At 32.6% G+C, this 26,784-nt stretch overlaps 3 protein-coding genes across 4 annotated transcripts; all 3 read left to right on the top strand.

Moving 5' to 3' along the window:
* Window positions 1-5,558: 5,558 nt before the first annotated feature.
* On the top strand, window positions 5,559-15,429 carry LOC123891523 (ABC transporter B family member 20-like). Of its 2 annotated transcripts, XM_045941401.1 has the most exons (11): window positions 5,559-6,403; window positions 7,601-7,655; window positions 7,760-7,935; window positions 8,057-8,257; window positions 10,232-10,491; window positions 10,571-10,881; window positions 10,989-11,209; window positions 11,340-11,680; window positions 11,927-12,714; window positions 12,797-13,038; window positions 13,686-15,429. In XM_045941401.1, exons 1-11 carry the CDS (start codon window positions 6,017-6,019, stop codon window positions 14,913-14,915), a joined length of 4,212 nt encoding a protein of 1,403 aa, XP_045797357.1. In that variant the 5' UTR covers window positions 5,559-6,016; the 3' UTR covers window positions 14,916-15,429. The 2 variants fall into 2 exon arrangements, with proteins under 2 accessions (XP_045797357.1, XP_045797358.1); XM_045941402.1 differs by lacking the exons at window positions 5,559-6,403; window positions 7,601-7,655; window positions 7,760-7,935 and having other exon boundaries at window positions 8,087-8,257; window positions 10,213-10,491.
* Window positions 15,430-17,835: 2,406 nt separating this feature from the next.
* LOC123891522 (aquaporin TIP1-3) lies at window positions 17,836-20,346 on the top strand. Its single transcript, XM_045941400.1, has 3 exons — window positions 17,836-18,033; window positions 18,625-18,875; window positions 19,701-20,346. Exons 1-3 carry the CDS (start codon window positions 17,901-17,903, stop codon window positions 20,067-20,069), a joined length of 753 nt encoding a protein of 250 aa, XP_045797356.1. The 5' UTR covers window positions 17,836-17,900; the 3' UTR covers window positions 20,070-20,346.
* A 1,988-nt stretch (window positions 20,347-22,334) lies between these two features.
* On the top strand, window positions 22,335-24,552 carry LOC123891521 (F-box protein At2g39490-like). The gene is made up of 3 exons (XM_045941398.1): window positions 22,335-23,221; window positions 23,685-23,846; window positions 24,107-24,552. The coding sequence occupies exons 1-3, from the start codon at window positions 22,397-22,399 to the stop codon at window positions 24,326-24,328; spliced, it is 1,209 nt and encodes a 402-aa protein (XP_045797354.1). The 5' UTR covers window positions 22,335-22,396; the 3' UTR covers window positions 24,329-24,552.
* Window positions 24,553-26,784: the final 2,232 nt, after the last annotated feature.

Below are 26,784 nucleotides of genomic sequence, written 5' to 3'. Positions count from 1 at the left end.
AAGAGATTACTTAAAGAAAGAATTTGAAATGAAAGATTTGGGGAAAACCAAATTCTGCCTTGGTTTGCAAATTGAATATACTAAAAATGGTATATTGGTACATCAATCAAACTATACAGAAAGGGTATTGAAAAGATTCAACATGGACAAAGCCAACCCTTTGAGTACCCCAATGATGGGCAGAACATTAAATGTTGAAAAGGATCCGTTTAGACCTAAGGAAGAAAATGAAACAGATCTTGGCTCTGAAGTACCATACCTCAGTGCCATTGGGGCACTCATGTACCTTGCCAACTGTACAAGGCCTGATATAGCCTTTGCAGTGAATTTACTAGCAAGATTCAGTTCATGTCCTACAAAGAGACATTGGAAAGGAATAAAACATATTTTTCGATATCTCCGAGGTACTTCTGATTTTGGTTTGTTTTATTCTAACAATACAAAACCAGTTTTACTTGGTTATGCAGATGCAGGATATTTGTCAGATCCACATAATGCTAAATCACAGACTGGATATGTGTTTACATATGGTGACACCGCAATATCATGGAGATCTCAAAAGCAAACACTTGTAGCAACTTCTTCAAATCATGCTGAAGTAATTGCCCTCCATGAAGCTAGCAAAGAATGTAGATGGTTAAGATCAGTAACTCAACATATCCAAGGAACGTCTGGTTTACCAACTGATAAGAATCCAACAATTTTGTATGAAGACAATGCTGCATGTGTTACTCAGATGAAAGAAGGTTACGTCAAAAGTGATAGAACCAAACACATCCCTCCAAAATTCTTCTCATTCACACAAGAGCTAGAAAGAAACAAAGAGGTTGATATTCAATACATTCGTTCGAGTGAAAATGTGGCTGATCTCTTTACAAAGACACTTTCTACATCAGTCTTCAAGAAACACGTACGAAGTATTGGAATGCGTCACCTTCGAGACCTTTGAAGAAGAATTACCTAGGCTTGGTTAAGGGGGAGCATAATGTTGTACTCTTTTTCCCTTATTGAGGTTTTTATCCCAATGGGTTTTTCCTAATAAGGTTTTTAACGAGGCAGCACATGTTCCCATCACAATCTCCTCGACCAAGCTTCAATAAAGCACCATGATAGATATTTCAAAGGGGGAGTGTTATAATAAATTGGAAAATCAACAAAATTATCTTGAAAGACATTGGTTACTATTAATGTTGAAATATCTATCTATAATGTCAACTTAAAATAATAATGTAAAATTATCAATGTAAATGTCAACTTGCAATAGTAAATCTAAGTTATTGTATTCATAATTTTAGTAGTATAAATATCACCCCTTGGATCATGTAAAACACACATTGAGAGCAATGAGTAATCTCATCCAAAATTCTCCATTCTCTTCATTCTCATAATTTAGTATAATATATATTTATAGTATTATAACTACATTAGTAATTTATATCATTATATTAGTCCTTTAAGAATACTTAAATATTTGATTTTCTCAACAGTGATGTAATTTAGAATTTAGAATAACGTAAAAGTGTATCTAATCCCGAGGAGAGAACTTACCTTATGTATCCTATAAAATATTAGTCATTGTTTCTTTTACTTAAGATATTAGTCATTGTAATGATAGAAGAAATTTCATACCAATATCATAATAGTAACAAAAAAAAAATCATTGTCCGCATGAAAATTTATTAGCGAGTAATTTGCAAGTATATTTTTTATTTCTTTTGTTTATAATTCTCTGGTTCCTAGGGGAAAGGGCCCTAGTAGTCCAGAGTTCGGCCGCGAGGTAAGTAAAGTCTGGTCAAAAAATTATTCCACCTAGGAATCGAACCCGAGTTCTCCTGAAATCCGTCCTTTTTGATGAAACTCATTAACTACTTGAGCCCAATAACTTAGTTAATTTGCAAGTATATTTGATGAAGAAAAAAAATGCTAACTTGGGCAACACCAGAATAATTGAGTCACATAATTTAATATTACTCCATCAGACCCTTTGTATACCAAAAAATATTTTAGGTTTGTGCGGTTGTGCTTGTGTAAGAATAGCTCTTGATAAGGACTTAAAGAGCATAGAGAGATTTATATTATAAAGATTTTGTTAGCGAGTGTTTCAGAACACTAGCATTTCATTTAATTTTTTTTAAAATGAAACATTTTAATTTTCAATGTGGTAATTTCAGACATTTTCATAATTATTTTTACAAAAACTTACTATTTAAAATGATTAAAAAGTACCCCGAAAACATTCGCTAGCATTTTTTATATTTTAATAAAGGGTCTTACTGATTTGTGTCTAAGACTACATGTTAAAAAATTTAAAAATATAATTATTTTAATTAAAAAATTATGTTGACTTTTGTAAGATGAATGCGTACATTTTATGACAAATATTCTGCATTTCTTTAACAGTGGCAAAATCCTCAACTTATAAATAAAATCAGGTGGGAGTATAAAAAATTACAACTATCTCATTAAAAATCTTACCTCACATGTAAAATTCTATATTCGGAAAAACAAAACATATTTCTAACAAAAACATGATCAATGTTAATAGGAATTGCATCCGATTGATGAAAGTTTTGTACCTAAAGTCTAAGATTAACAATATCATCAACACATTGATTACCTTCTCTAATGTGGGAAATTGTGAAAAGAATATTCTTAGTAAGTTCAACACAATTTAACCAACAATTTTTCAGGTGTGAAGAAACCATAAATGACTTTTTAAAAGCTAGAGTAATCTTTAAAGAATCGGTCTCAACCCAAAATAAGTTCAAACCTTTCAAAGTTGTAAAAAATCTAAAAAGTTACTCTATAAAATCTTTTTTTTTGTATTCTATCCAAGAATTGAACTCGAGTTCTCATGAATGATTTGTCATTTGGTGAAACTCATTAACCACTTGAGCCTAATATCTTGTTTTACTATTTAAAATATAATTTCTAAATTATTCAATGTCTTTTTCTTTAATTTGTAATAAATGACTCTAAAATTAAGAAATAAAATATCTTAAAATAGAAAAGAATTAATTCTTTAAATTGTCAATATTAATAATTAGTTGTTAAGTTAATATAATTTTCCTTTGCTTTAGTTTGAATCCCGAATCAACAATTCTTTTATCTCTTAGCTCAAAAAAAGATAAACATATTATTAAAAATAAATGGAAGGATACTTGTTAAACATACCGAAAAATGAAATCAAAGACAAAATTATTGGTAAAAAGTTTTTTTTTTTTTTTTTTACATTTTTAAATTATTGAATGCATAAATTTTAAGATATATATTTTTCATTAATATGCTTAACTATAATAACCTTAAAGTACTGTTTAATATTTCCAAAATAAATATATTAATTACAAAGGTTGTTTTATCTCCATTGATGTGCTTGCAAATGCTTCAAGATTTTGCTTTACTAGAAAGAAAGTATGTGTCTCTACTATACCAAAAAAAAAAAAAAAAAAAGAAAGTATGTGTAGTTTTCATTTTATTTTTCAAACAGCTAAAATTGGTAACTGGTTATTAATATTTGAATCCTTATATATCTTTAACTACTTTATAGTTCTTGAGTAAAAAATAAAAAAAACTACTTTATAGTTCTTAGCTCTTTTTTCTTCAGTTACAACAAAAATATATTAGTCAATTTTTTCATCTAAAAAAACGTATTAGTTAATTTTAATTAAGCATATTAATTATCAAGATATCTAAGATCCTGCGTCATCTTTACAACTAACTATTATCATAATCAAAGTCATCGAAGACATTTCATAGCGATACATATAAGTATAACCATCATTATTGACCATGACCATACAAAAACAACTTTTTTTTTTTGTTTCTTTAATTTTTCCAGCTCTGCATGCATGGCATTGTTGTCACAACGCACTCTCACTGTATTATTTGACCTCTCCTTCTAAAACCATAAAGCCATAATATAATATTAACAAATAAAAAGATATACTTTTTTAGTTTCTTTTTAAATATATTATAAAAAAATTAAATATGATTTTTGTTTCTAAAATTATAACATATTTTGATTTTAATTTCTGCAAGTTTCTCATTTTAAGTTTTTTATATGAATATAATCTACAAGTTTATAAATTATGAAGTCAAGAAAAAAATCAATTGCTTTTCTTTTAATTTTAAGTACTAAACGCAAACACAAACAATATTTATACACTAAAAAAATTCTTTAATTGCATATTAAAATTAGACTAAAAATTTATTTTGGTCTCTTACAATTTTTTAACTGCTCAACCCAACGCTGATAAAAATGAAATTTAAATTAATCTCCATTATTTAATTAAATTTAATATAATTTTTGGTTAAGTAACTTAATGTCTAGAATTTCAATCTTAAAATGAATAAGTCAAATATCTCTCTACTAATTGAACTATGCTTACGAAAATAATCTTCATTGTAATTTTTATACTTGGTCAAATAATCTGTTTAATTTGTATGCACGGTTAGTGTAAAGTTTTTTTTACACACTCATCTAATGATTGTTGCCACATCATTTAATGAATGTGACACATCATGTGTTTTTAAACACCATACATAATGTGTTACACTGACAATAATGTATATAAATTAAATTATATAAAAATATCAAGATTTAATTGAATTTTAATTTTTCAACGGTCAAAGTTGGTGGTAAAAAGATTACGAGACCAAATATTTTTTTTTTATTTTTTTTTATCAAGTAGTTTAGTGGTTAGAAAATCCATCTTAAAGGTGAATAAAGGTGTTTGAAATGTGCAGAAACAAGGATAATGCAACAGTAGAGAGAGTAGCATCGTTATTTTGGTGCATTTGGCATAACCGAAACGACAAGATCTGGAATGACAATATTCAATCACCGAGTCAAGTTGGAAGAATGACGTTTGCCCTCTGGAATGAGTGGTTTACCGCCCACTAGTTGCAGTGTCATAGTGTTGTTCCTGTTGGGGATCCTGTGCCGGTTCGGTGGGAGAAACCAGGAGTGAGATGAATAAAGTGTAATGTGGATCCGGTGCGACTTATATGAGTCTTTGTTTTCGCAATACTAATAGGCAATTTGTGGCTGATTTGACTCAATGGCAACAACTTCTTTACTCCATAGTGGAAGACGAAACACGAGCTCTATTACATGTTGTCAAAGAGGCTATTCATCGTGGATTTGAGCAAGTTCAATTTGAAAGCGATTCAAAGTTGTTGGTTGACGCTATCCATTCGAGAAGACCTGACAATTCAGAGTTTAATTTAATTATTAATGACATTATTCTCCTTATGTCATCTTCTAAAGTAAATTTTGAGGTTAAGTTTGTTAGGAGACAAACAAATTTGGTTGCTCATACTCTTGCTAAGACGGCAAAAGCTTGGGCTAGTTTCCATATATTTGATATTATTCCTTTATGTATTGATCAATTATTAGTTAATGATATGGATTAAGTTTGTTTGTTTTTAAAAAGAATGTGGGGGGTCCCGGATTCAAACCCAAGCTCCTGCACATATAGTGCGATGTCCTTGCCAACCAAGACAATATATTTTCTTTTATACTTGGTTCAAATAATCTCTTTTTTAAAACAAAATCCAAATATTTTCTTCCTGTAAAAAACACCTAACTATTTAGTTTAACTAATAAATAAAAGACAGCTTAAAGTATGTAAACGCCGGCGTTTGACCGTTAAACCTAACAAACAGCAAAAAAACCCAACCCGAATCAAAGTGGAAACGGTTCATTCACAATTTCCGTGTGCTACACCGTTAACTCTATAATCTCTCTTTCTCTCTTTCATTTTTCTATTTTCTAATTTCTAACCGTTTTTTCACCTGTAAGATTCTTTCTGCATAGCGAAACGGCGACGACGGTGCCGGCGAAGGCCAGGACGACGTCGTTCGCTCGTTCGCCGGAAAACCTAAAAAATTACCGAAACAAAACAACAATTATTAATTAATTATTCATTTATTACTATTAGCTTGAAGAATTTTTAACAATTTTCATTGGATCTGTTGAATTGAGAATTTTCTATTCAGAAGAAGAAAAGAAGAAATGATGATTTCGAGAGGTTTGTTCGGGTGGTCCCCACCGCACGTACAACCGCTCACACCGGTTTCGGAGGTATCGGAGCCACCGGAATCTCCGTCACCATATGTAGACCCCGGAGCTGATACCTCCACGTCGCAACAGGTGGAAGTTGAAGAGGAAATGGAGGAACAAGAGGAAATGGAACCGGCGCCAGCTGCGGTACCTTTCTCGAAGCTTTTTGCGTGTGCTGATCGGTTTGATTGGTTTCTCATGGCGGTTGGTTCTGTTGCTGCTGCGGCTCATGGAACCGCTCTTGTAGTTTACTTGCATTACTTTGCTAAGATTATTCATATTATGCGGATGGATGATCAGCCGTATACGTCGCAGGAGCGGTTTGATAGGTTCACTGAGGTTAGATTGTGAAATTTCTATGCATAAAACCCTAGTTATTGCTTTGATTTTTGTTTTTGGTTTGCATAATGCTTTGCTGTTGAGATTTAATTGTTACTTGAATTTTGAAATTCGGTTGAAATCATGAAATAGATTTGATGTTAGACCTTGTGATGATATTGATGCTTGTAAGTTGTAGGCATAGCTTGTAGATGTAGGTTGTCGTTTATGATAGTTTGATTTTGCTCACGTGATTTTAAATTGTAGTAGACGTAGGTTGTCGTTTATGATAGTTTGATTTTGCTCACGTGGTGCTAACGTGATTTTAAATTGTAGTTGCGGTTACGCTTCAAATCTTTATAATGTGCTAAAATGTTGGTTAAATGCATCCAATGCGGCTGCAATTGCGCTTGTGGACTATATTTTGGGGAAGTTATACATAGGGATGTTGTTCATGTTGACCTATAGGCAACATGTACTGCTTAGTTAGTTAGTTTTTTGGCTTCATGTCGGAACTAAATTGGTCAACATGTGTGAAAATCAATGCTTAAAAACATCTTCAAGCTAGATTCTCTAAATCATTGATTGTGGTTCTTGGCGTAATTGTTTGGACAACAAGAAATTCAAGAAAATTGTTTAGTTCTGCTGATCTTTGTTTCGGCTTTGGCTGCTTTTGAAAACTGATTGTTTTAGCTCTCCGCAGTGCACTATTTTTATATTCGTTTAGTATTTGCACCTCTTGTATCGAGCCAGCACTATGTTTCTTTAGGTAATTGCATGGTTGTTTTTTTTTTTGGAATTTCTAATCCTTGTCTATCTGTATACATTTATGATGGTAGATTGTTTAGTATATTTCAGATATTTTGGCTTATCCTTAATAAATGAAATAATCTTGGATTACATGGACCTGTACATGAGGGGTTGTCATTAATAATTTCATGACTCAGGGCTATCAATACTTTGTTCAATTCAGTGAGTTTATAGACGAATGAGTTGTACGTTAGTTGGTCGAGTCATGGAGCTACAATTTAAAGAGGACATTATAGAAAAATGATTTGTCTATCTGAATCTGATTCTTTAGTGGTCTACTTTTGATATAACTTTTGAAATTTTAGAAGAGGACATTATCAGATGAGAAATGACTCAAGTGTTCTGTAAAGCATTCAATTTGTGAACCAGTGGACTTATGCTAACTTCCCTCTTTTTATTCTTTTGCAGCTTGCTTTAACCATTGTTTACATTGCAGCGGGAGTTTTTGCTGCTGGTTGGATTGGTATAATTAACTACGCATTGAAATTAATAATGAGAAATGTGTTTTATTAGATATTTCATTTAATTCTCTTGCCATACTAATGCTGTATTTTCCCTGTTCAATAGAGGTTTCATGTTGGATTTTGACTGGAGAACGACAAACTGCTGTCATCAGGTCCAAATATGTCCAAGTATTACTAAATCAGGATATGAGTTTTTTCGATACTTACGGGAATAATGGAGACATTGTGAGTCAAGTATTGAGTGATGTGCTGCTTATCCAGTCTGCTCTTAGTGAAAAAGTATGTCTTGGTTCAATCATGTGTATAAATTTCTCCAGTATGTGAAATGTTAACTTCTGTACATGTAATATCTCTAGTCGTATATCACATATAACATGTTCATTTTCTTTTAATGATACAGGTTGGAAATTATATTCATAATATGGCTACATTCTTCAGTGGTCTTGTCATTGGCCTTATCAATTGTTGGCAGATTGCTTTGATAACATTAGCAACAGGTCCTTTTATTGTTGCCGCAGGAGGAGTATCAAATATATTCCTCCATAGACTTGCAGAGAATATCCAAGATGCATATGCTGAAGCAGCTAGCATTGCTGAACAGGTGATTTGTTGTTTGAATTTCAAATCTATTTTACACGGATCCAAGTATTTTCCTTTTTCATTTGATTGTTTTTACTCAAGAAATTAGCCATATTCTTGGGTTAAATATGTCTGATTAACTTCCAATGAAGATTATATGTTCCTTAAGAGTCTTATTGCTTCAGACTTTCTGGCTAGGATAAAAGTGTCTCACTTTGGTAACTCAATGGAATATCATATTTCTGTTAATTTATATAGTTTTTGTTAGCTTTATTATTTACTTATATTCTTGGTTTTGCAAAGATTTGTGTGTGTGGGAGGGGAGGGGGTCATCATTGGGCTCATTCCACGTCATGGTTGGGTCATGTAAGATCATTAGTTGCCAGAGAAGAGTCTCTAGTTTACTGCTAGCATGTGGCTTCTCATGAAGCCTATCTGTGCATATCCCCTTTAATTAGCTGTTGACACAACAAATCTTGTAAACGTGTTTTCTGCTTTAAGAATTAATTAGCAAACGTAAAATGTTCTAATTTATTGTAGAAATTGATTCTACCCAATTGCCCTAATCCTATACTTGAACTTTTCCTGGAATCATGTTCATCTTAGAGCATCTCCAATGGTCAATTTTAAGGAATCCACTTTGTGTTTCATACACTACCATCAAGTGGTCCCTACGACGCCACATTATATTTATACAACTCATATGAATTTTGCTCCAATGGTAAAATATTATGCCATTATTAAGTAACCCACACTTTTATATTTTTTATTTACACTAAATGTTGTCTCATATTAAAATATTAGTTAATTAATCAAAGAAAAAACCATCAACTTAGTCCCTAAATTATCACTCCCTCCAATTTAGTCCCTATACTATATAAATATAATAAATAAGTAGTCCTTAAACTATACGAAATCTGTCAATTTAGTCTTAAAAGTATATGAATCCGTCAATTTAGTCCTTAACATCTTAATATCAGGGACTAAATTGAAGAATTTTATAGACTTTAAGGATTACTTGTTATATTTAAATGGTTTAAGGTCGCTCACATCTCATTCTTCTCAATCTCAAACATTTATTCTCCACCTTCTTCTGTCAGTCTTCTTTCCTATCTTCCATTCTCAATCTTCTTACCTTATTTATGTGTTAAAAGGATATAAATATAATTAAAAAATGAATAAATATATAAAGCTGTTAGAGTTATCTCTTTCTGAAAGCACTTGTCGTTGTTAAAGCGTAGATGTGATTTACGATACTCCCTTCTATTTATCTCACAGAGTACTGCATGTATTCATTGTAACCCGTCTCAGTCAGCTATGCTGAGCTGGCATTAGTTACGAGGTTACTCCTTCTGTTACTGCTATGCTTAGGTGTCAATCCTACAATAAATACTTGCATCTTAAATTAATATTAACATATACCAATTTTTAATACTATTACTATATAATATATTAATTAATAAATTAATATTAAAATATTGAGAAAATAAGATATACCATTTTTTAAATTAATATAAAATAATTATATTATATGTTTTTAAGATTAAAATAAAATTATAATTGATAAAAATTCATGAATATGAATTTTTGTAACTTATCATCGAACCTTTGTTTAACAAAAATATTATTTTTTGATTTTAAAACAAAAAATGGACCAGTTCAAACTAGTTCCCACCACCACTATATTTTGACCGGTTTTCCACCGATTATGAGATTTGTCGATTTCAAGTTAAATGGATGAAATAGCTAGTCGGTTATGACACACACACAACTTGAAAAGTATAAACAATTGAATATGTTCCAAGTTTACTTCGTAAGGAATGAAATGAATATGATTCCTCTAAATGTTAGTAAGATAAGAAACACTTTAATTTGATCTTAATTTTTCCTTTAATATTTTGAATTTACAGAGTGGAAAGAATGGTGAAGTTATTTTTATTTGCTGAAATATTTTAGCACTGCTGATTCTCAGTGTAGTTCATATCTTGTGATGCAGGCAGTTTCCTATGTAAGGACATTATATGCATTTACAAATGAAACGTTGGCCAAGTACTCATATGCAACATCACTGCAAGCTACTCTTAGATATGGAATATTAATAAGTCTTGTTCAAGGGCTAGGTCTTGGATTCACGTATGGACTTGCAATATGTTCTTGTGCATTACAACTCTGGGTTGGAAGATTTTTGGTTATTCACGGAAAAGCGCATGGCGGTGAAATAGTAACGGCTCTTTTTGCTGTAATTCTAAGTGGCCTGTGAGCATCTTTCCCAACTTATATATTTTCATTATTTATTCATTATTTTACTGTTTTAATCTTTGTTACTTTGATTCAGGGGATTGAATCAAGCAGCAACAAATTTCTACTCCTTTGAACAAGGGCGGATAGCTGCTTATAGATTATATGAGATGATAAGCCGGTCATCCTCATCTGTTAATGATGATGGCACTTCCCTTGACTCTGTGCAAGGAAATATAGAGTTTCGGAATGTTTATTTCAGCTATCTGTCTCGTCCCGAAATCCCTATCTTGAGTGGATTTTATCTCACTGTACCTTCTAAGAAAGCTGTAGCACTTGTTGGCAGAAATGGCTCTGGAAAAAGTAGTATTATTCCACTCATGGAGCGTTTTTATGATCCTACGTTAGGTAATTACGTTCCCTTTGACATTGTAGAATTAATTTTATATCGCATTCAAAGCAGCACTCTATTGATCATATGCAAATTTTACTTGATTTGCCAATCTTTGATTCAGGAGAAGTTCTTTTAGATGGTGAAAACATCAAGAATTTGAATTTGGAATGGCTGAGGAGCCAGATAGGACTAGTTACCCAGGAGCCTGCTTTGCTCAGTTTGAGTATAAGAGATAACATTGCTTATGGGAGGGATGTCACCATGGATCAAATTGAAGAGGCTGCTAAAATAGCTCACGCACATACATTTATCAGCTCATTGAAGAAAGGTTATGACACACAGGTGAAGCTTGGTTGACATGATCATTTGTTTACTGCTTTTTTTATTTTTTATCGAGGGAGGGGTATATTTTCAGTTTACATTCAAGTGCTTTCATATTTTAATATCCAAAGCTGGTGTTCCTGTCTTTCAGGTTGGCAGGGCAGGTTTAGCTTTGACCGAAGAGCAGAAAATAAAACTTTCTATTGCAAGAGCTGTGCTTCTAAATCCATCAATTCTTCTGCTTGATGAAGTAACTGGTGGACTTGATTTTGAGGCTGAGAAGGCTGTTCATGAGGCTCTGGATATGCTTATGTTGGGACGCTCAACAATAATAATTGCTCGAAGGCTTAGTCTCATAAGAAATGCTGATTATATAGCTGTTATGGAGGAGGGTCAACTCGTTGAAATGGGTACTCATGATGAATTGTTGAACCTGAATGGCTTATATGCAGAGCTTCTACGAGGTGAAGAGGCAGCAAAACTTCCCAAGCGGTACTTGAAAAATCACACTCCTTTCTTTGCCATGCATTTTTGTTTGTATTTTGTCAAAAACAAATATAAGGGTGGAGAAAGTGGCAAGACATAGAATAATAAACTAATAATATTTACATATTCTTTAGTGTATTTAAGTACCCACAAGAGTGGACTACACCATTTAATGTTGTGTTTTTAATAATGGGAAAGACTTCCTCCCTTGCATGCTGATCACTTACATTTTGCTTTTTAATGATCACCTAGGATGCCTACTCGAAACTACAAGGAGACTGCAGCATTTCAAATTGAGAATGATTCTTCAGTGAGCCATAACTTGAATGAACCATCATCCCCCAAAATGATGAAGTCACCCTCTCTTCAAAGAATTTCTAATGTATCACATTCGCGACGACCTTCAGATATCATCTATAACTTTCAAGAATCGTTGAGTCCATCATCCGAGAATGTGCTGGAAAATGGTCAAGCTCCGGATGCAGATGATAAGGAGCCATCCATAAGAAGGCAGGATAGTTTTGAAATGAGACTGCCAGAGTTACCCAAGATTGATATACAGTCTGTGCCTCGGCAAAAATCAAATGGTTCTGACCCAGAATCCCCCATTTCACCATTTTTAACATCTGATCCTAAGAAAGAACGTTCCCATTCACAAACTTTTAGTAGACCACATAGTCATTCTGATGATGCTTCAGTTACAACGAGAGAAAAAAGGGAAGCACAGAAGCGGAAACCACCATCACTTCAGAAGTTGATCGAGCTTAGTTTTGCCGAGTGGCTTTATGCTCTGTTAGGAAGCATTGGCGCTGCTGCCTTTGGTTCATTCAATCCCCTTCTAGCTTATGTTGTTGGCCTTGTGGTGGCAGCTTACTATAGAATTGATGATCAACATCACTTAGCACAGGAGGTAGACAAGTGGTGCTTGATCATTGGCTGCATGGGTATTGTAACAGTTATTGCCAACTTTTTGCAGCATTTCTATTTTGGTATTATGGGAGAGAAAATGACAGAAAGAGTTAGGAGAATGATGTTCTCAGGTGCGTAATTCATCCTTTTTCTATTTTTTATTTTAAAAAATGGGACTTGTGAACATTTTCATCTGTTTCAATAACATGGCAGCCATGCTAAGGAATGAAGTAGGATGGTTTGATGATGAGGAAAACAGTGCTGACAATTTATCCATGAGATTGGCCAATGATGCTACTTTTGTCAGAGCTGCTTTTAGCAATCGACTTTCCATATTTATACAGGACAGTGCTGCAGTTATCGTTGGCCTTCTCATTGGTGCTGTGCTGCACTGGCGGTTAGCACTGGTGGCTTTTGCAACCCTTCCAATTCTCTGTATTTCTGCAGTTGCCCAGGTACCTGCTCTTTTACTTTACCATATATAACTATTTTCCCTTGCTACGAACCAAATATCCTAGAAGCTTAAGTTGTTGGGGGAAAGCATGAATAGATTTGGTGCTGACATACCTGTTGATTGGACTGAACTATTTTTTTGCTGTCATGCCAATGGTGTTTGTGGAAATTTATGCCTCTAGCAAAATCTAGTGATTTTAAAATTTATGTCTCTAAATTTATGCTGTCATGCCTGTTGAATGAAACATGAATGCTGATCCAAAATTGTGTGATTTTATTCCGCTGATATCATGTTAATGGCAAGTTATCGTCTTCTTTCATTCAATTCATCCATCATTGTAATAAATAGGTATAAATGTAGAATTGGTGTCTCCTTTACAGCAAGATTATTGTGACTTTTGGGAGATACAGGAAATACTTAAAAATTCAGGATAAAACCAGTGATTTTCCGATGAATATTGCAGAAGGATAAATTCAGGATAAAACCAGTGATTTTCCTATGAATATTTCAGAAGGATAAATTCAGGATAATATATTTATATGAATGACTTGCTAAAGATTGCTACAACTAATAGGAGAGTTTAGTTGATTTACTTTAATCTTTTGCATAAAATATATATATTAAATACAACCTGCTTGGGTATTGCAGAAATTGTGGCTAAATGGATTTTCAAGGGGCATACAGGAAATGCACAGAAAAGCATCTTTGGTTCTCGAAGACGCAGTTAGAAATATATACACTGTTGTTGCATTTTGTGCTGGCAATAAGGTAATGGAGCTCTATAGGATGCAATTAAAAAAAATATTTAAGAAGAGCTTTCTTCATGGGATGGCGATTGGTTTTGCATTCGGCTTTTCACAGTTTCTACTTTTTGCCTGTAATGCCCTTCTACTTTGGTACACCGCGGTATGTATTAAAAATGGTTACATAAATCCATCCACCGCACTGAGGGAGTACATGGTTTTCTCATTTGCCACATTTGCCCTAGTGGAGCCTTTTGGATTGGCTCCTTACATACTTAAACGGAGAAAATCCCTTATATCAGTGTTTGACATTATAGACCGTGAGCCTAAAATTGATCCTGATAACAACACAGCGTTGAAGCCACCCAACGTATATGGAACCATTGAGTTAAAACATGTTGATTTTTGTTATCCGTCTCGTCCTGAAGTGTTGGTATTGAGCAATTTTAGTCTCAAAGTGAATGGGGGTCAAACAGTTGCTGTTGTTGGAGTTTCAGGGTCAGGAAAGAGCACTATAATATCTTTGATCGAGAGATTTTATGATCCAGTTGCGGGGCAAATTTTACTCGATGGAAGGGATTTAAAGCTCTATAACTTGAGATGGTTAAGGAGCCACCTCGGTTTAATTCAACAGGAACCTATTATCTTCTCATCAACCATAAGGGAAAACATTATATATGCAAGGCATAATGCTAGTGAAGCTGAGATGAAAGAGGCAGCGAGAATAGCAAATGCTCATCATTTTATTAGCAGCTTGCCTCATGGTTATGACACTCATATTGGGATGAGAGGTGTTGACTTAACCCCAGGACAGAAACAGAGAATTGCAATTGCAAGGGTAGTGCTGAAAAATGCACCTATCTTGTTGTTGGATGAAGCAAGTTCATCAGTTGAATCCGAGTCAAGCCGAGTGATACAAGAAGCTCTAGACACACTAATAATGGGAAACAAGACCACTGTTTTAATAGCGCATAGAGCTGCAATGATGAGACACGTGGACAATATTGTAGTGCTTAATGGAGGACGAATAGTGGAAGAGGGAAGTCATGATTCGTTGGTGGCAAAGAATGGTCTGTATGTCCGATTGATGCAACCTCATTTTGGTAAGGCTATACGTCAGAATCGGCTTGTTTAGTATGGGAGTATGTGATGAGTGATTGTTAATTTGCTACAAATGTTCATGAGCATAGTTTGATTCTCTGATTGAGATGAACCACTGACAACTTCTGCACCTGAAGGATTTTTGCAAGAATATCTGGTGGAAATTATGATTGGGCTTGAATTAGCACTCGACATTGATAGAGGCATAGGAGAGATACTGTAGAGGAATAGATATGTAGGGTTTAAGTATATAGGATTTTTGAGTTTGGTTGGTTTGCGATATTCGGGTGATATTCGAGCTGAATTCTTTTGGAGGCAACTGAGGGTGTTTTCTATCCACATTATTGATTTACGTCTCAATAGAGGGTGGAATCAACACCAATTCTGAAGAGGTGACTGCTTCTCTGGACTTTTTCACTCTCCCTAACCCATGCATCGAAAATAAACTTATTCATTGCTGTAACTTTTCCTCTTCAACTTGTGATAATTGTAGAAAATTCTAATCAAAGAGCTGTAACATTTGTATATATATAGCAATAGTTTAGAAAGCATTGGGCTTTTCTGCTTGAATCCTGAGTGTTTCTTCGTATATAATGGATTTTCAAGTGTATTCTTCCAAAAATGTTAACTGCATTTTATAACCTTTAATTTTATTTAAACCATTTTCACTTGTATAAATATATATACACAATTGTTCACTTCAATAGTCTAGTAGATTCACAATTAAGATACCTTGTTAGAATCATTCTTATCTGAATCAAGGTGGTGGTTTGTCTTTTCATCAGTTGGTTCATCATAGATAAGATAAGCAATTGTCTTCTTCACGATAAATTTGTTTTCAAAGAAAACAATAATCTTCATTATGTCACTTGGTTCCGTATTTGATACCACTTTCTGCCACTCCTCTTCATCAGAGGAGGCTGATAATCCGTCTCTCTTATAGAGCTGAATGGTGTTTTTTGTATAATTTATCACCAAAAAAACCTTAAGGCCTTCTGATGTTATATCATCTGGAGAAGAAGAATAGACAATGCACATGATTGTTTTCAAACTATGCCCATGACGAGCGCCAAACTCATCAAAGTTAATATAACTGAGTTAAAATACTACTTGTAGTATAAGTGACAACCCGAATGTTATATCATCTGGAGAAGAAGAATAGACAACGCACATGATTGTTTTCAAACTATGCCCATGACGAGCGCCAAACTCATCAAAGTTAATATAATTGAGTTAAAATACTACTTGTAGTATAAGTGACAACCCGAATGTTATATCATCTGGAGAAGAAGAATAGACAACGCACATGATTGTTTTCAAACTATGCCCATGACGAGCGCCAAACTCATCAAAGTTAATATAATTGAGTTAAAATACTACTTGTAGTATAAGTGACAACCCGAATGTTATATCATCTGGAGAAGAAGAATAGACAACGCACATGATTGTTTTCAAACTATGCCCATGATGAGCGCCGAACTCATCAAAATTAATATAACTGAGTTAAAACACTACTTGTAGTATAAGTGACAACCCGAATCGTTTCCCGATTGACCAACTTTGAAATCCAACCAAATTAAAAGGTTTTGGGGGGGTTTTAGTTTGAAGAAGAAATAAACATAAACAAAAGCAAATAGATTTGAAAACAAAGATTTAAAAACAATCATTCCATGGGGTTCAACATTGTCTATCTTCAGGTTAAATTGTTTGAATCTGCCCATGCACTTAGAGATACCGCACTAGAACAACAACTTTTAGATGGAGTGAACATATTTTGGGAGAGTTACAAATGACCATGAGAAATGTGGGCAAAATTGACCGTAAAAATTAAATGTATATAAATTGTGCCTTAATGTTTGTGGATCATTTGTTGATCAAGGACTATCAAGATCTGCGGTCAAAGCAGCTGTACAGGGTGAAGGTGGAAATGGACACTCAAACCATTGTTTAATCAGTTCATCAAAAGAGATTCGCCGAGTTGGGATCCTCTCCATTTCCCAAAAGAAATGGAAATGTCCATTACTATAGTTTTAATATAAATAAATGATATAAATACACGTCTTTTTAGAATCAGTGACATCATTTGAATATTTATACACCTAAACTTTAGTACTTGCAATTTCATTTTTTTTAGGAAATGAAGAGGATCTCTACTCAGATTCGCCATGGGGTACCGCGGACAAATCACAAAGCATTGTTCTGAGTTAATGGAGGAAAACTCAATTGTTAGTTTAAATTGGATAGGGAGAACGGGTAACCGCGTTGCCCATGAGCTTGCATGATTGTGTGTTGGAGTGTGTTTGTTAAAGAGTGTGTTGCTAGCATTATTCATATATACATATAAAAAAAGTGATATGCCTCTTGTATAGTTTTTCTAATAATAATTTTTTTGTTTCAAAGACTCTTGTGCAATTGTTTTTGCCAAAACATGAAAATTGATACAAAAAATTTTCTGATTAAAATTTCAAGGATTAAGATAACTGACTAATAAAAGAAAACCATCTTAACAAATTCATATCCTATACCATGGCATGGCATCACCACTATATTATTAATTAATATGAAACTAAAAGCATTGAAAAAAATAAAAATCAAACTTGGTCATTTCTGTTTGTCCTAAAAAATGTTAGGCTACCCTTAACTTTCGGTAAAAATATTACACAATCATAATCAACAAATGTCTTTTATATAATCTCCAATTTCAGATGCAGCTAGCTATATCACATCACAACCACATATATATATATACATGTCAAAACTAACACCAAGTGGCTCACAAATCACTTCACTATAGGCAGCTGCATGCATTCTCACACACTGACCGTTTCCTTGGCCGTTTATTTTGGTATTTAAAGACCAAACAAAACTGTTGTAGTTTTCCTTCACTTAATTTCAACCAAATTATTATAGAAAAGAAATAAAATCAACAAACACATAAATAAGAATCAGATTTTCTCTGTTTGTTTCTTTAGGTTCTGATTCTTGTTGTGAGATATTTAATAATAATAATACTATAATAATGCCAATCTATAGAATTGCAATTGGATATCCTGGAGAGGCTGGTCAACCTGATGCAATTAGAGCTGCATTTGCTGAATTCTTTTCCATGCTTATTTTTGTTTTTGCTGGTCAAGGCTCTGGCATGGCTTACAGTGAGCACCACTCTCACTAAATTTATATTTATTTTCTTTCAATGTATCTATCTATCTATATAACACCGACACTTTGTATCGTACGTGTTTTGAGTGTCCGGTACATGTGTTTATATACAATCGCTTTCATCTACTCAAATTACTATTGCGTCTGTGTCGGTATAGTGTCTGTGTCACTGTTTCTTAGGTGGACATATGTCTCTTCTTATAATTTATTTCTTACACGGATTTCACATAAACTAGTTTAAAGTTGGTTGGCTTGGCGTAATTCTATTTTTGGTTCCTTAAAAAATGTGATGTGTTTAACAGGATCTAACATGGCTATTAGCTTAAATGCTTAATTTCATATTTTGTTCTTACATATATTTATTTAAGGTTTCATATTAGTTCCTTACGTTTTACGGTATTTGAAGTAATGTCTTAAGTTTTATAAGATAAAGTGGCCGGTAGGAATCATTACTGCGTGTAGTAGTTCATCGTAAATACTTAATTCCGGTTGCATAAAAGTTCAGTTTCTATGTAATTTTTCATCTATTTTGATGTATTATTAGGATGGTAGTAAAATAACTTATTGTTGGTTAATTTTGTTAGGCAAGCTTACAAATAATGGACCTGCAACACCTGCCGGTCTCATAGCTGCATCACTATCTCATGCATTTGGATTATTTGTTGCTGTTTCTGTGGGAGCAAACATCTCTGGTGGTCATGTGAACCCTGCAGTCACATTTGGTGCATTCATTGGAGGAAACATCACACTTTTGAGAAGTATTTTGTATTGGATTGCCCAGTTACTTGGTTCAGTTGTTGCTTGTATTCTTCTCAAGTCTGCTACTGGTGGAATGGTAACTATTAATCTTCATCTTTAAACACTATTGCTTATGGTTTCCTATGAAGCATCGACACACATACGAAGATTAGACACAAGACTGACATAGACTATAAGAGATTGATAATAATTTAAGAAAGTATAAGTGATTGAATGGTCATTTAATGGATGCGATTTGCTCAGCTGATTTAAATACGCAACTGAGTGTTGTAAGCAGCAGAGTAGCCTAGCTACTGCAATCCACTGAGATTAAGCCAATTTCGCTTCAGTTTGTCCCTCTAAAGGGTTTTCCTGTCTTAGACTGAGGCACAATCCCTTCACCCTAATTTTTTTGTATAGACTTTACTTACCTCCCGACTGAACTTCAGATTACCAGACCCTTCTCTTGGACACTGTCATTGATTTGAGGCGTCAATTTTGGCCCATTCCAATGGTCCACTCCAGTTGGCCCATATTTTAGGTTAAACTTAACTCTTTAATTACATGCCTGAAAATTTTACCATTTTGGCCTATTTGCCCTTTTTATGCATCTTTTTAGAAAAGTAAAATAGTTAATCGGTTAAACTAGTTGGTCTATTCCGACCTGATGTGTATTAGGCTTGGTTGGGCCATTGGCCACCCTTTGACCAAATGAAATTATGGTCTGGTCTGTTCCAACCCAAGTTTTCAATTTGAACGGTTGGACTAGGGCAACATATCGGCCTAATGTGACATTTATATGTGTCTTAAGCTTACATCCAATACATCATCGATATGAAGTGTTGGTGCTATATAGATTTATAATAACCTTGTACATTTTGTTCACGATTGAATTTTCATTTATAATTTTTGCATATTGCAGGAGACATCAGCTTTTGGTTTATCTTCAAATGTATCAGTATGGAATGCACTAGTTTTTGAAATTGTGATGACATTTGGATTAGTATACACAGTTTATGCAACAGCAGTAGATCCAAAGAAAGGGAATATAGGAATTATTGCCCCACTTGCAATTGGAATTATTGTTGGTGCAAATATCTTAGTTGGTGGAGCATTTGATGGTGCATCAATGAATCCAGCTGTGTCTTTTGGGCCTGCTGTTGTTAGTTGGACATGGACTCATCATTGGGTCTATTGGGTTGGCCCATTTATTGGTGCAGCAATTGCAGCAATTATTTATGATCATATCTTCATTGGTGAGGATGGTCATGAATCTCTAAGTGATTTCTAGAAGGAAAATGCTAGGGTTTATGAGAACACAGTTTGCGAAAGAATGCGAATAAATCCGATATGTCAAGTATCAACCACAAGAAGTGTGTTTTCCGCGCCAAAAGCAGAATTATTGTGGATTCATCCTTCTAAATGGTTACACATAATGTTTTCGTATGTTTTGTGTGTTACATCTATCGTACTAAATAGCATTGCTCGTTTTAGAACGTATAATTTTTTTTATAATTAAATCATGGTTTTCTTTTCTCCATATTGAGGAGGGAATAAACTGTTGAAGATTTTCAACTCCCTTTTTAGAGATTGCTAGGAATTAAAAAGATTTTGAGTACTCAATTTTTTATTTTTGTAGAAATTAAGATTTCTCTTTCTTTAAGATGTAATATGGTTGAACAAGGAAATTTTTAGATGAATATTCTTAACTTATTAAACAAATGAATGTGTACTTCATTTTATTTTATGAGCAATTCTTTTTTTCAAGTTGTTTAGTGGCTAAAAATTCAGCCTTTAAGGTGAATAATTAGAGATTCTCATATTATAACTCATGCAATGTCCCTATCAAATGAATTATACTCATGAGACTATCAACAATTTTTTCTTTTAACTTCTCACCTCATTTATTTATTTTGGTCAAGTAGTCTAATGACTAGAAATTCACTTCTTAAGAAATTAGTGAGAGATTTCAGGTTCAAACTCTGACTCTGCATATAAAATACGATATCCCTACCACTTGAACTAATGCTCGGAGGGACATTTTTCACCTTATTTCATTTATACAACATATTGACCTCCTAGTTATTGTAGGAAGTAATTGATAGCATATTCCTCCTATGTGTGCCGTGTGAGCAGTAGCTACATAACATACATATACATGTAACCTCAGACATTCTAAAGACATGAGCAACAATTCAGCCACTAAAACCGTAAAAATATGAATTGCATTCTATCTATAAGAAACCAATTCCAAAAGGAGTCCTAAAGCTTCAAAGTTTTTTTTTTTTTTTCTTCTTTCTTTTATCAGAAGAGCTTTCCTAAGGAACAAGGCACAAATAAGCTTTTCTCTAAGGAATGAAACTTTTTATATTTATTCAAAACTCATGTAGGAATGAATCCATCATCTATGGCTCTGTTCGGTATAAAAATAGTGGATGATTGATAAGTTAGTTTATAGCGGATGAATTTATAGCGAATAATTTATAAATTAGCTTTTAACTTATAGCGAATAAGCTAGCTAATTGAATTTGTAGTCTTTGGTAAAATTTGCGGTTGAACTAACTTATAAGTATGAAATGACATAAAAAAGATATGTTTAATTAATACTTAATTTTTTTTCAAGTAAGATGACAAGGGTAAAATTGGACGAAAAAATGATAAGTTATAAGCTCATAAATTACTTGAAATAGCATTTGGGAGGGGAGAATCCACCTTGTTTACTCCACAGATTTCCAGACAGAGATTAGTAATCGTCAAAGACGGTGAAAATTTTATATCAATATCATGGTAACCCAAAAAAAGACGAATTATTCAAAATAATGTGAATTCAAATTCTACTTGAAATAATTGACCAAAATTTATTTATTTATTTTTAAAGGGAATATCATGATTCATTTTTTTTTCCTTTGACGAAATATCATGACTCCTATTAGCATTGACAATTTTTTTTTAACCCTTTGGTTCTTAATTAAGAAAAAGGACTCTTATAATTCAGAGTTTAACCGCAAATTAAGTAAAGTCTAACCATAAATTGTTGCTATTAGAGGTCAAATTCAATTTCTTCCAAATAATTCGTCTATATAAGAGCTCATTAACCATCGACAAATTTGCAAAAGTAAAATATTTACATGTGCTACAAGAGAGTCACCATATCTTACTATAATTAACAATGACAAATTTGCCAATATCACAAGCTACTTACTTATATTTTAAAGTAACTGAAATAAAAGTGTGACCAATACGGTTAGTAGTTATTTGTAGCCACAATGAATGCATGAGTAGCACTTTTAATAGCCTCCAAAACGGATTTGAATTATAGGCTGTTAGATTGTTTTTTTTACTTTTTATTTTATAAAAAAACTCATATCTGGTCAAGGACGACTAATTCGAGAGGACTAATCTCACCGTCCATTTGCGGACTCCGTTTAAAACCAGAGCTTTGAGATTGTTTTTTACTTAATCTCCACTATTAGATAAATATAAGAAAACTTCTATTTTTTGTTATATTTTCAAATCTTTTTTTTTCTCTCCTCAATTTGCTCCTCTTTATATTTTCAAATCTATTATTATAGAAATAAAAAGAAAAGACATAAAACCCACATTGAAACAGCAGGTTCCATGGAAAAAGACAATACATCAAATGATTTATTTAGCAATTTACCAAAAGAAATTCTTGGTCACATAATTTCTTTTCTACCAAATGAATCATCAATGGAAACAATCCTCATTTCTACAAGATGGAGAGACTTATGGAATGAAGCTATTATTATATATGGAACAAAACAAGACATCACTAGTGTTGTTGCAAAATTTCTTACAAGTTTTGATGATTTTGATCCATTAAAACATCCAAGAAAGCTTCAATTCTATTATGGTGAAGATAATGTATTATTAGCTACTATTGCAAATAATAGTAAGCTTCTACTAGATTTCTCTCCTTTGAAGAAAGAGTTCATTGAAAATATTCAAATGCATTATGAACTTCAATTTAAGCTCAATAAGCAACAAAAGATAAGCTACAAATCTTTTACTTCCAATATTTTCTCACTCAAATCTCTTTATTTGAAGTCAATAAGCTATTTGACTAGTGATGTAGCTTCATCTATTATTTCAAGATTGGATCATCTTGAGAATTTGGTAATTATTTCATGCAATGGATTGAAATTTTTGAGCATTGACTCTAATTTTGAGCTTAAGAAGTTAACTATCTTGGATTGCTTGCAATTGAAGTCTCTTCACCTTAAAACTTCTAAACTCAAATCATTTCATTATAGAGGACCTCTTCCTTGGATTTTGCCTGAATTTCATTTCAACCTTAGTTATGCCATGCTTGATTTTAGACTAGGACCAAGCTGTGGTAATATCACAACTAAGGATTTTGATGCAACTTTATTAACCATAAAGAATTCTCAAGTTCTTACACTTTGCAGATGGACTTTTGAGGTATGCCCTTTATATCAAAATTTTATTTTTATATTGATAAATTGTGACATGATTAATTTGAGTCTAGTGGGACTTTTTTATTAAAAAGTTTCTCTCACCTAGCTTAAATTGATGAGTCAAAATCACGAATCGAGATTATGTTTCTCTCACACTCTCTTATCCAAATTTCTTCTTGTAATAATATCACGTAGTTATACGTTGTAATCAATTTCAGTCCGTGATCATTTGAGATCTGACGGACGAGATCTATTAGTACACGACGTTGTTGCAAGAGGAAATATATTTCCCACATTCTCAATCCTTTGATTTGCTTTGTCCAAATAATAATATATATTTTTTAAAATAGAGAGATAGAGATGCATGAGATCAAAATATCAACTTCCAAAAGCATGTGTTAGATGTCACATATTTTCAATGAAGAGTTTAATATTTTAGTTTAACCCTACAAGCTTTTGCTTTGCAGGAATTAATATGGCCATCAATTTCTCCTCCATATGGATGCTTTAATTTCTATGAATTAAGAGAGTTATGGTGGATTGATAGCTATTATAAAGATGAGTATTCCATGGATGCATTAGTCATTTTCTTGAAATTATGTCCTTCCTTGGAGCAACTTTTTGTGACCGTATGTTTCCTTTCTTGGGGAGTAATTCTAGCTTCTTTTTTTTTTTTGCTGGATATCGACGATATTTTATAGTCATAATTAATTTATAATAAAATTCACTTTAAAATAATTAAATATAAAAAAATGACATGAAATTGAATGATTGAATGTTACGTACCGTACCCAACAAAATTAGGTAGGTATAGTGAGTGTACATTTTTTTTATAGCTAGATTTCTTAATTGCATTTTTTTCTTCTTTGTTTCACTAATTGAGGTGCAGATTGATGATGAAAGTTATTCAGCTGAAAGGTCCAATTCATGCTTAATCCAAGCAACTAAATGTACAAAACTAGAGCATCTAAAATTGATAAAGTTTATGGGGTTTACAAGTAGAAAAGATGAAATTTTATTGGCAAAATATTTTATTCATCTAATCAAGGGAAAGCTTCCAAAGATAAACACTTCAGATGGAAGTTGCTTGGATTTAGAGTTCATTCAGTGAAGTCTTGCATCTAGCTACCACAGCTTCAAGTACCAAAAAAAAAAAGAGAGAATAATTAATAAATTTATTAATTATGAAATTATAAACAAGTCAATGTCCCACAAATATAGGAAAGGTACAAATAAATTGATTTGATCAATTATGAGGAGAAGCAGAGCAAGTGGTGTATTAATCTAAACAATTTTCTTGTAATATAGTCTTATTATAAGAATCTAATTCAATTTATTCTATATCTAAAGGAAATAGTTAGGGTGTGATAGATGATGCAATTATATTAAATAAATAATTTAAGAATTTAAGTTAGGTTAGTTTACATTAGTTAGTTTTTTATTTGAATTATTTAGTTAGACTTTTTAATCAGCTTATAGGTAATTATCCATTGCATATACTCTATGTAGTTATTGTAGTTGTTAGAAATGAGTATTGAGCCTAACTCAACCTTACAAAACCGGCTTGTAAGGTGAGGATTGCCTCTAGTTTATAAACACTTAGTCAGGTCATCTCTCAACCGATGTGGGACTTCTTAACACACCCCCTCGCGTCCAGCGCTATTGGGCTTAGTACGCGGATATAAATGATAGGTGGCCCGATATCGGGTGGCCCAACGGATCTTGGAGAGACTCTGATACCATCTTAGAAATGAGTATTGGGCCTAACTCAACCTTACAAAACCGGCTTGTAAGGTGAGAATTGCCTCTAGTTTATAAACACTTAGTCAAGCCATCTCTCAACCGATGTGAGACTTCTTAACAGTAGTGTCTTTGTGACACTCAACGCCAGACTTGAGCAAGGGTAGTGCGGTCCTTTGCATAGGGCCTAAAAAGTAAAAAATGAGGGGTCCTTAAAATTGTTTTGTTTGATATTTTTATAATATCAGTTAATTGTACAAAACGATGAAATTTAGCTTAAAGACTTTATTTGTGGTTTTTATTTTTATTTTTTAAGAAGCCATAAAAATATACTATAAATTGAAGTAAAGTTAAAATCAATATAGACACTACGTACGTCCTCTGTGTGTTATACTTTTAATTCACACGAACAACTTTAGTTATGGATTTAAAATTTAATTTTTTTGTTAAATAAAACAAGTTTGTGGTCCATATTTGAAGTGTTAAAATAACCTAAAATATGAGATCCTTATAAAGTCCGAACTTTACTAGTCTATATTGTTGGGTTAGATTTAATTCAATCATTTACAAAATTGATCAATATAAGATGAAGATTATCCACCATTTTATAAACACATTTTCAAAACTATATTTCATGTGAGATTATTTCTCAATAGAGACACAATTATATTCAACATGGAGACTCATACTATGCATATATTCTTAGATTTGAAAAAGCAAGTGTGAAAACCTAATTAAGCATAAGGTCAGCTTTTGAGACCAAACTAATTAGACCAAACTACTACTAGAGATTAATTTGCAAGCTATTGCTACTACCTTACCTAATTATAATTTGTTCCCATTCTAGTCATGGCTACACACTACGTAGCATGCATGGTTTAATCTATAAGGCACATGCATGTACGAATTATAATGGGAAAAGTACTTTTTTTTTGGGTACAATAATGAGAAAAAGTACTTTAACTTTTCTAGCATTGATCAATGCGCAAGTCAAAGCCGAAACCAATTGCGACCTTTCAAGGATAAAACCACAGAACTTCATTCTAGCACATGGATGTTCAAAAAAAAAAAACTTTTGTGAAATCTTAATACTATACATTTGAGGCTTATTTTCTAAGCCTCATTTAATGCAAATTTTCAAATGCTTTGCTCACATTCATCCTCACATATTTGTATTTATTGCTCAATTTCAAATGTTTTGCTCACAATCATCCTACAATATTTGTATTGAATATAGATATTTTAAAAAGGAAATATGTTAACTAATTTTTTTTCCGAGATTTGTCACAACATCTGTATTATGACCGAGATTTGTCACTAATTGTAGGATATACTATAAAACAGGAATATATGAGATTGCTCACTAATAATATGTAGTTTTTTTTTTCCGGAAATTGTTATTAATTATTTATATAATTTTTTTTTACACAAAAAATTCAAATAATCAAATATATAATAATATAATAATATATAAAAGGGAATTGATTATTTACATTCAATACAAATTGATATTGATAGGCATAATTTTTTTTTTTCCGGCAATTGATTATTCTATATATTGACATTCATATATTTGTCCATTTAATTTAATTTAATTTTTTTTTCCGGAAATTTGTCACAACATCTGTATTATATTGATAGACATAATATGTAGTTTTTTTTTTTTCGGAAATTGTTATTAATTATTTATATAATTTTTTTTTACACAAAAAATTCAAATAATCAAATATATAATAATAATAATATATAAAAAGGGAATTGATTATTTACATTCAATACAAATTGATATTGATAGGCATAATTTTTTTTTCCGGCAATTGATTATTG

This window comes from Trifolium pratense, linkage group LG6, assembly GCF_020283565.1.
Source record: "Trifolium pratense cultivar HEN17-A07 linkage group LG6, ARS_RC_1.1, whole genome shotgun sequence".
NCBI lineage: Eukaryota > Viridiplantae > Streptophyta > Magnoliopsida > Fabales > Fabaceae > Trifolium > Trifolium pratense.
This window is presented reverse-complemented; position numbering and strand designations above follow the sequence as displayed.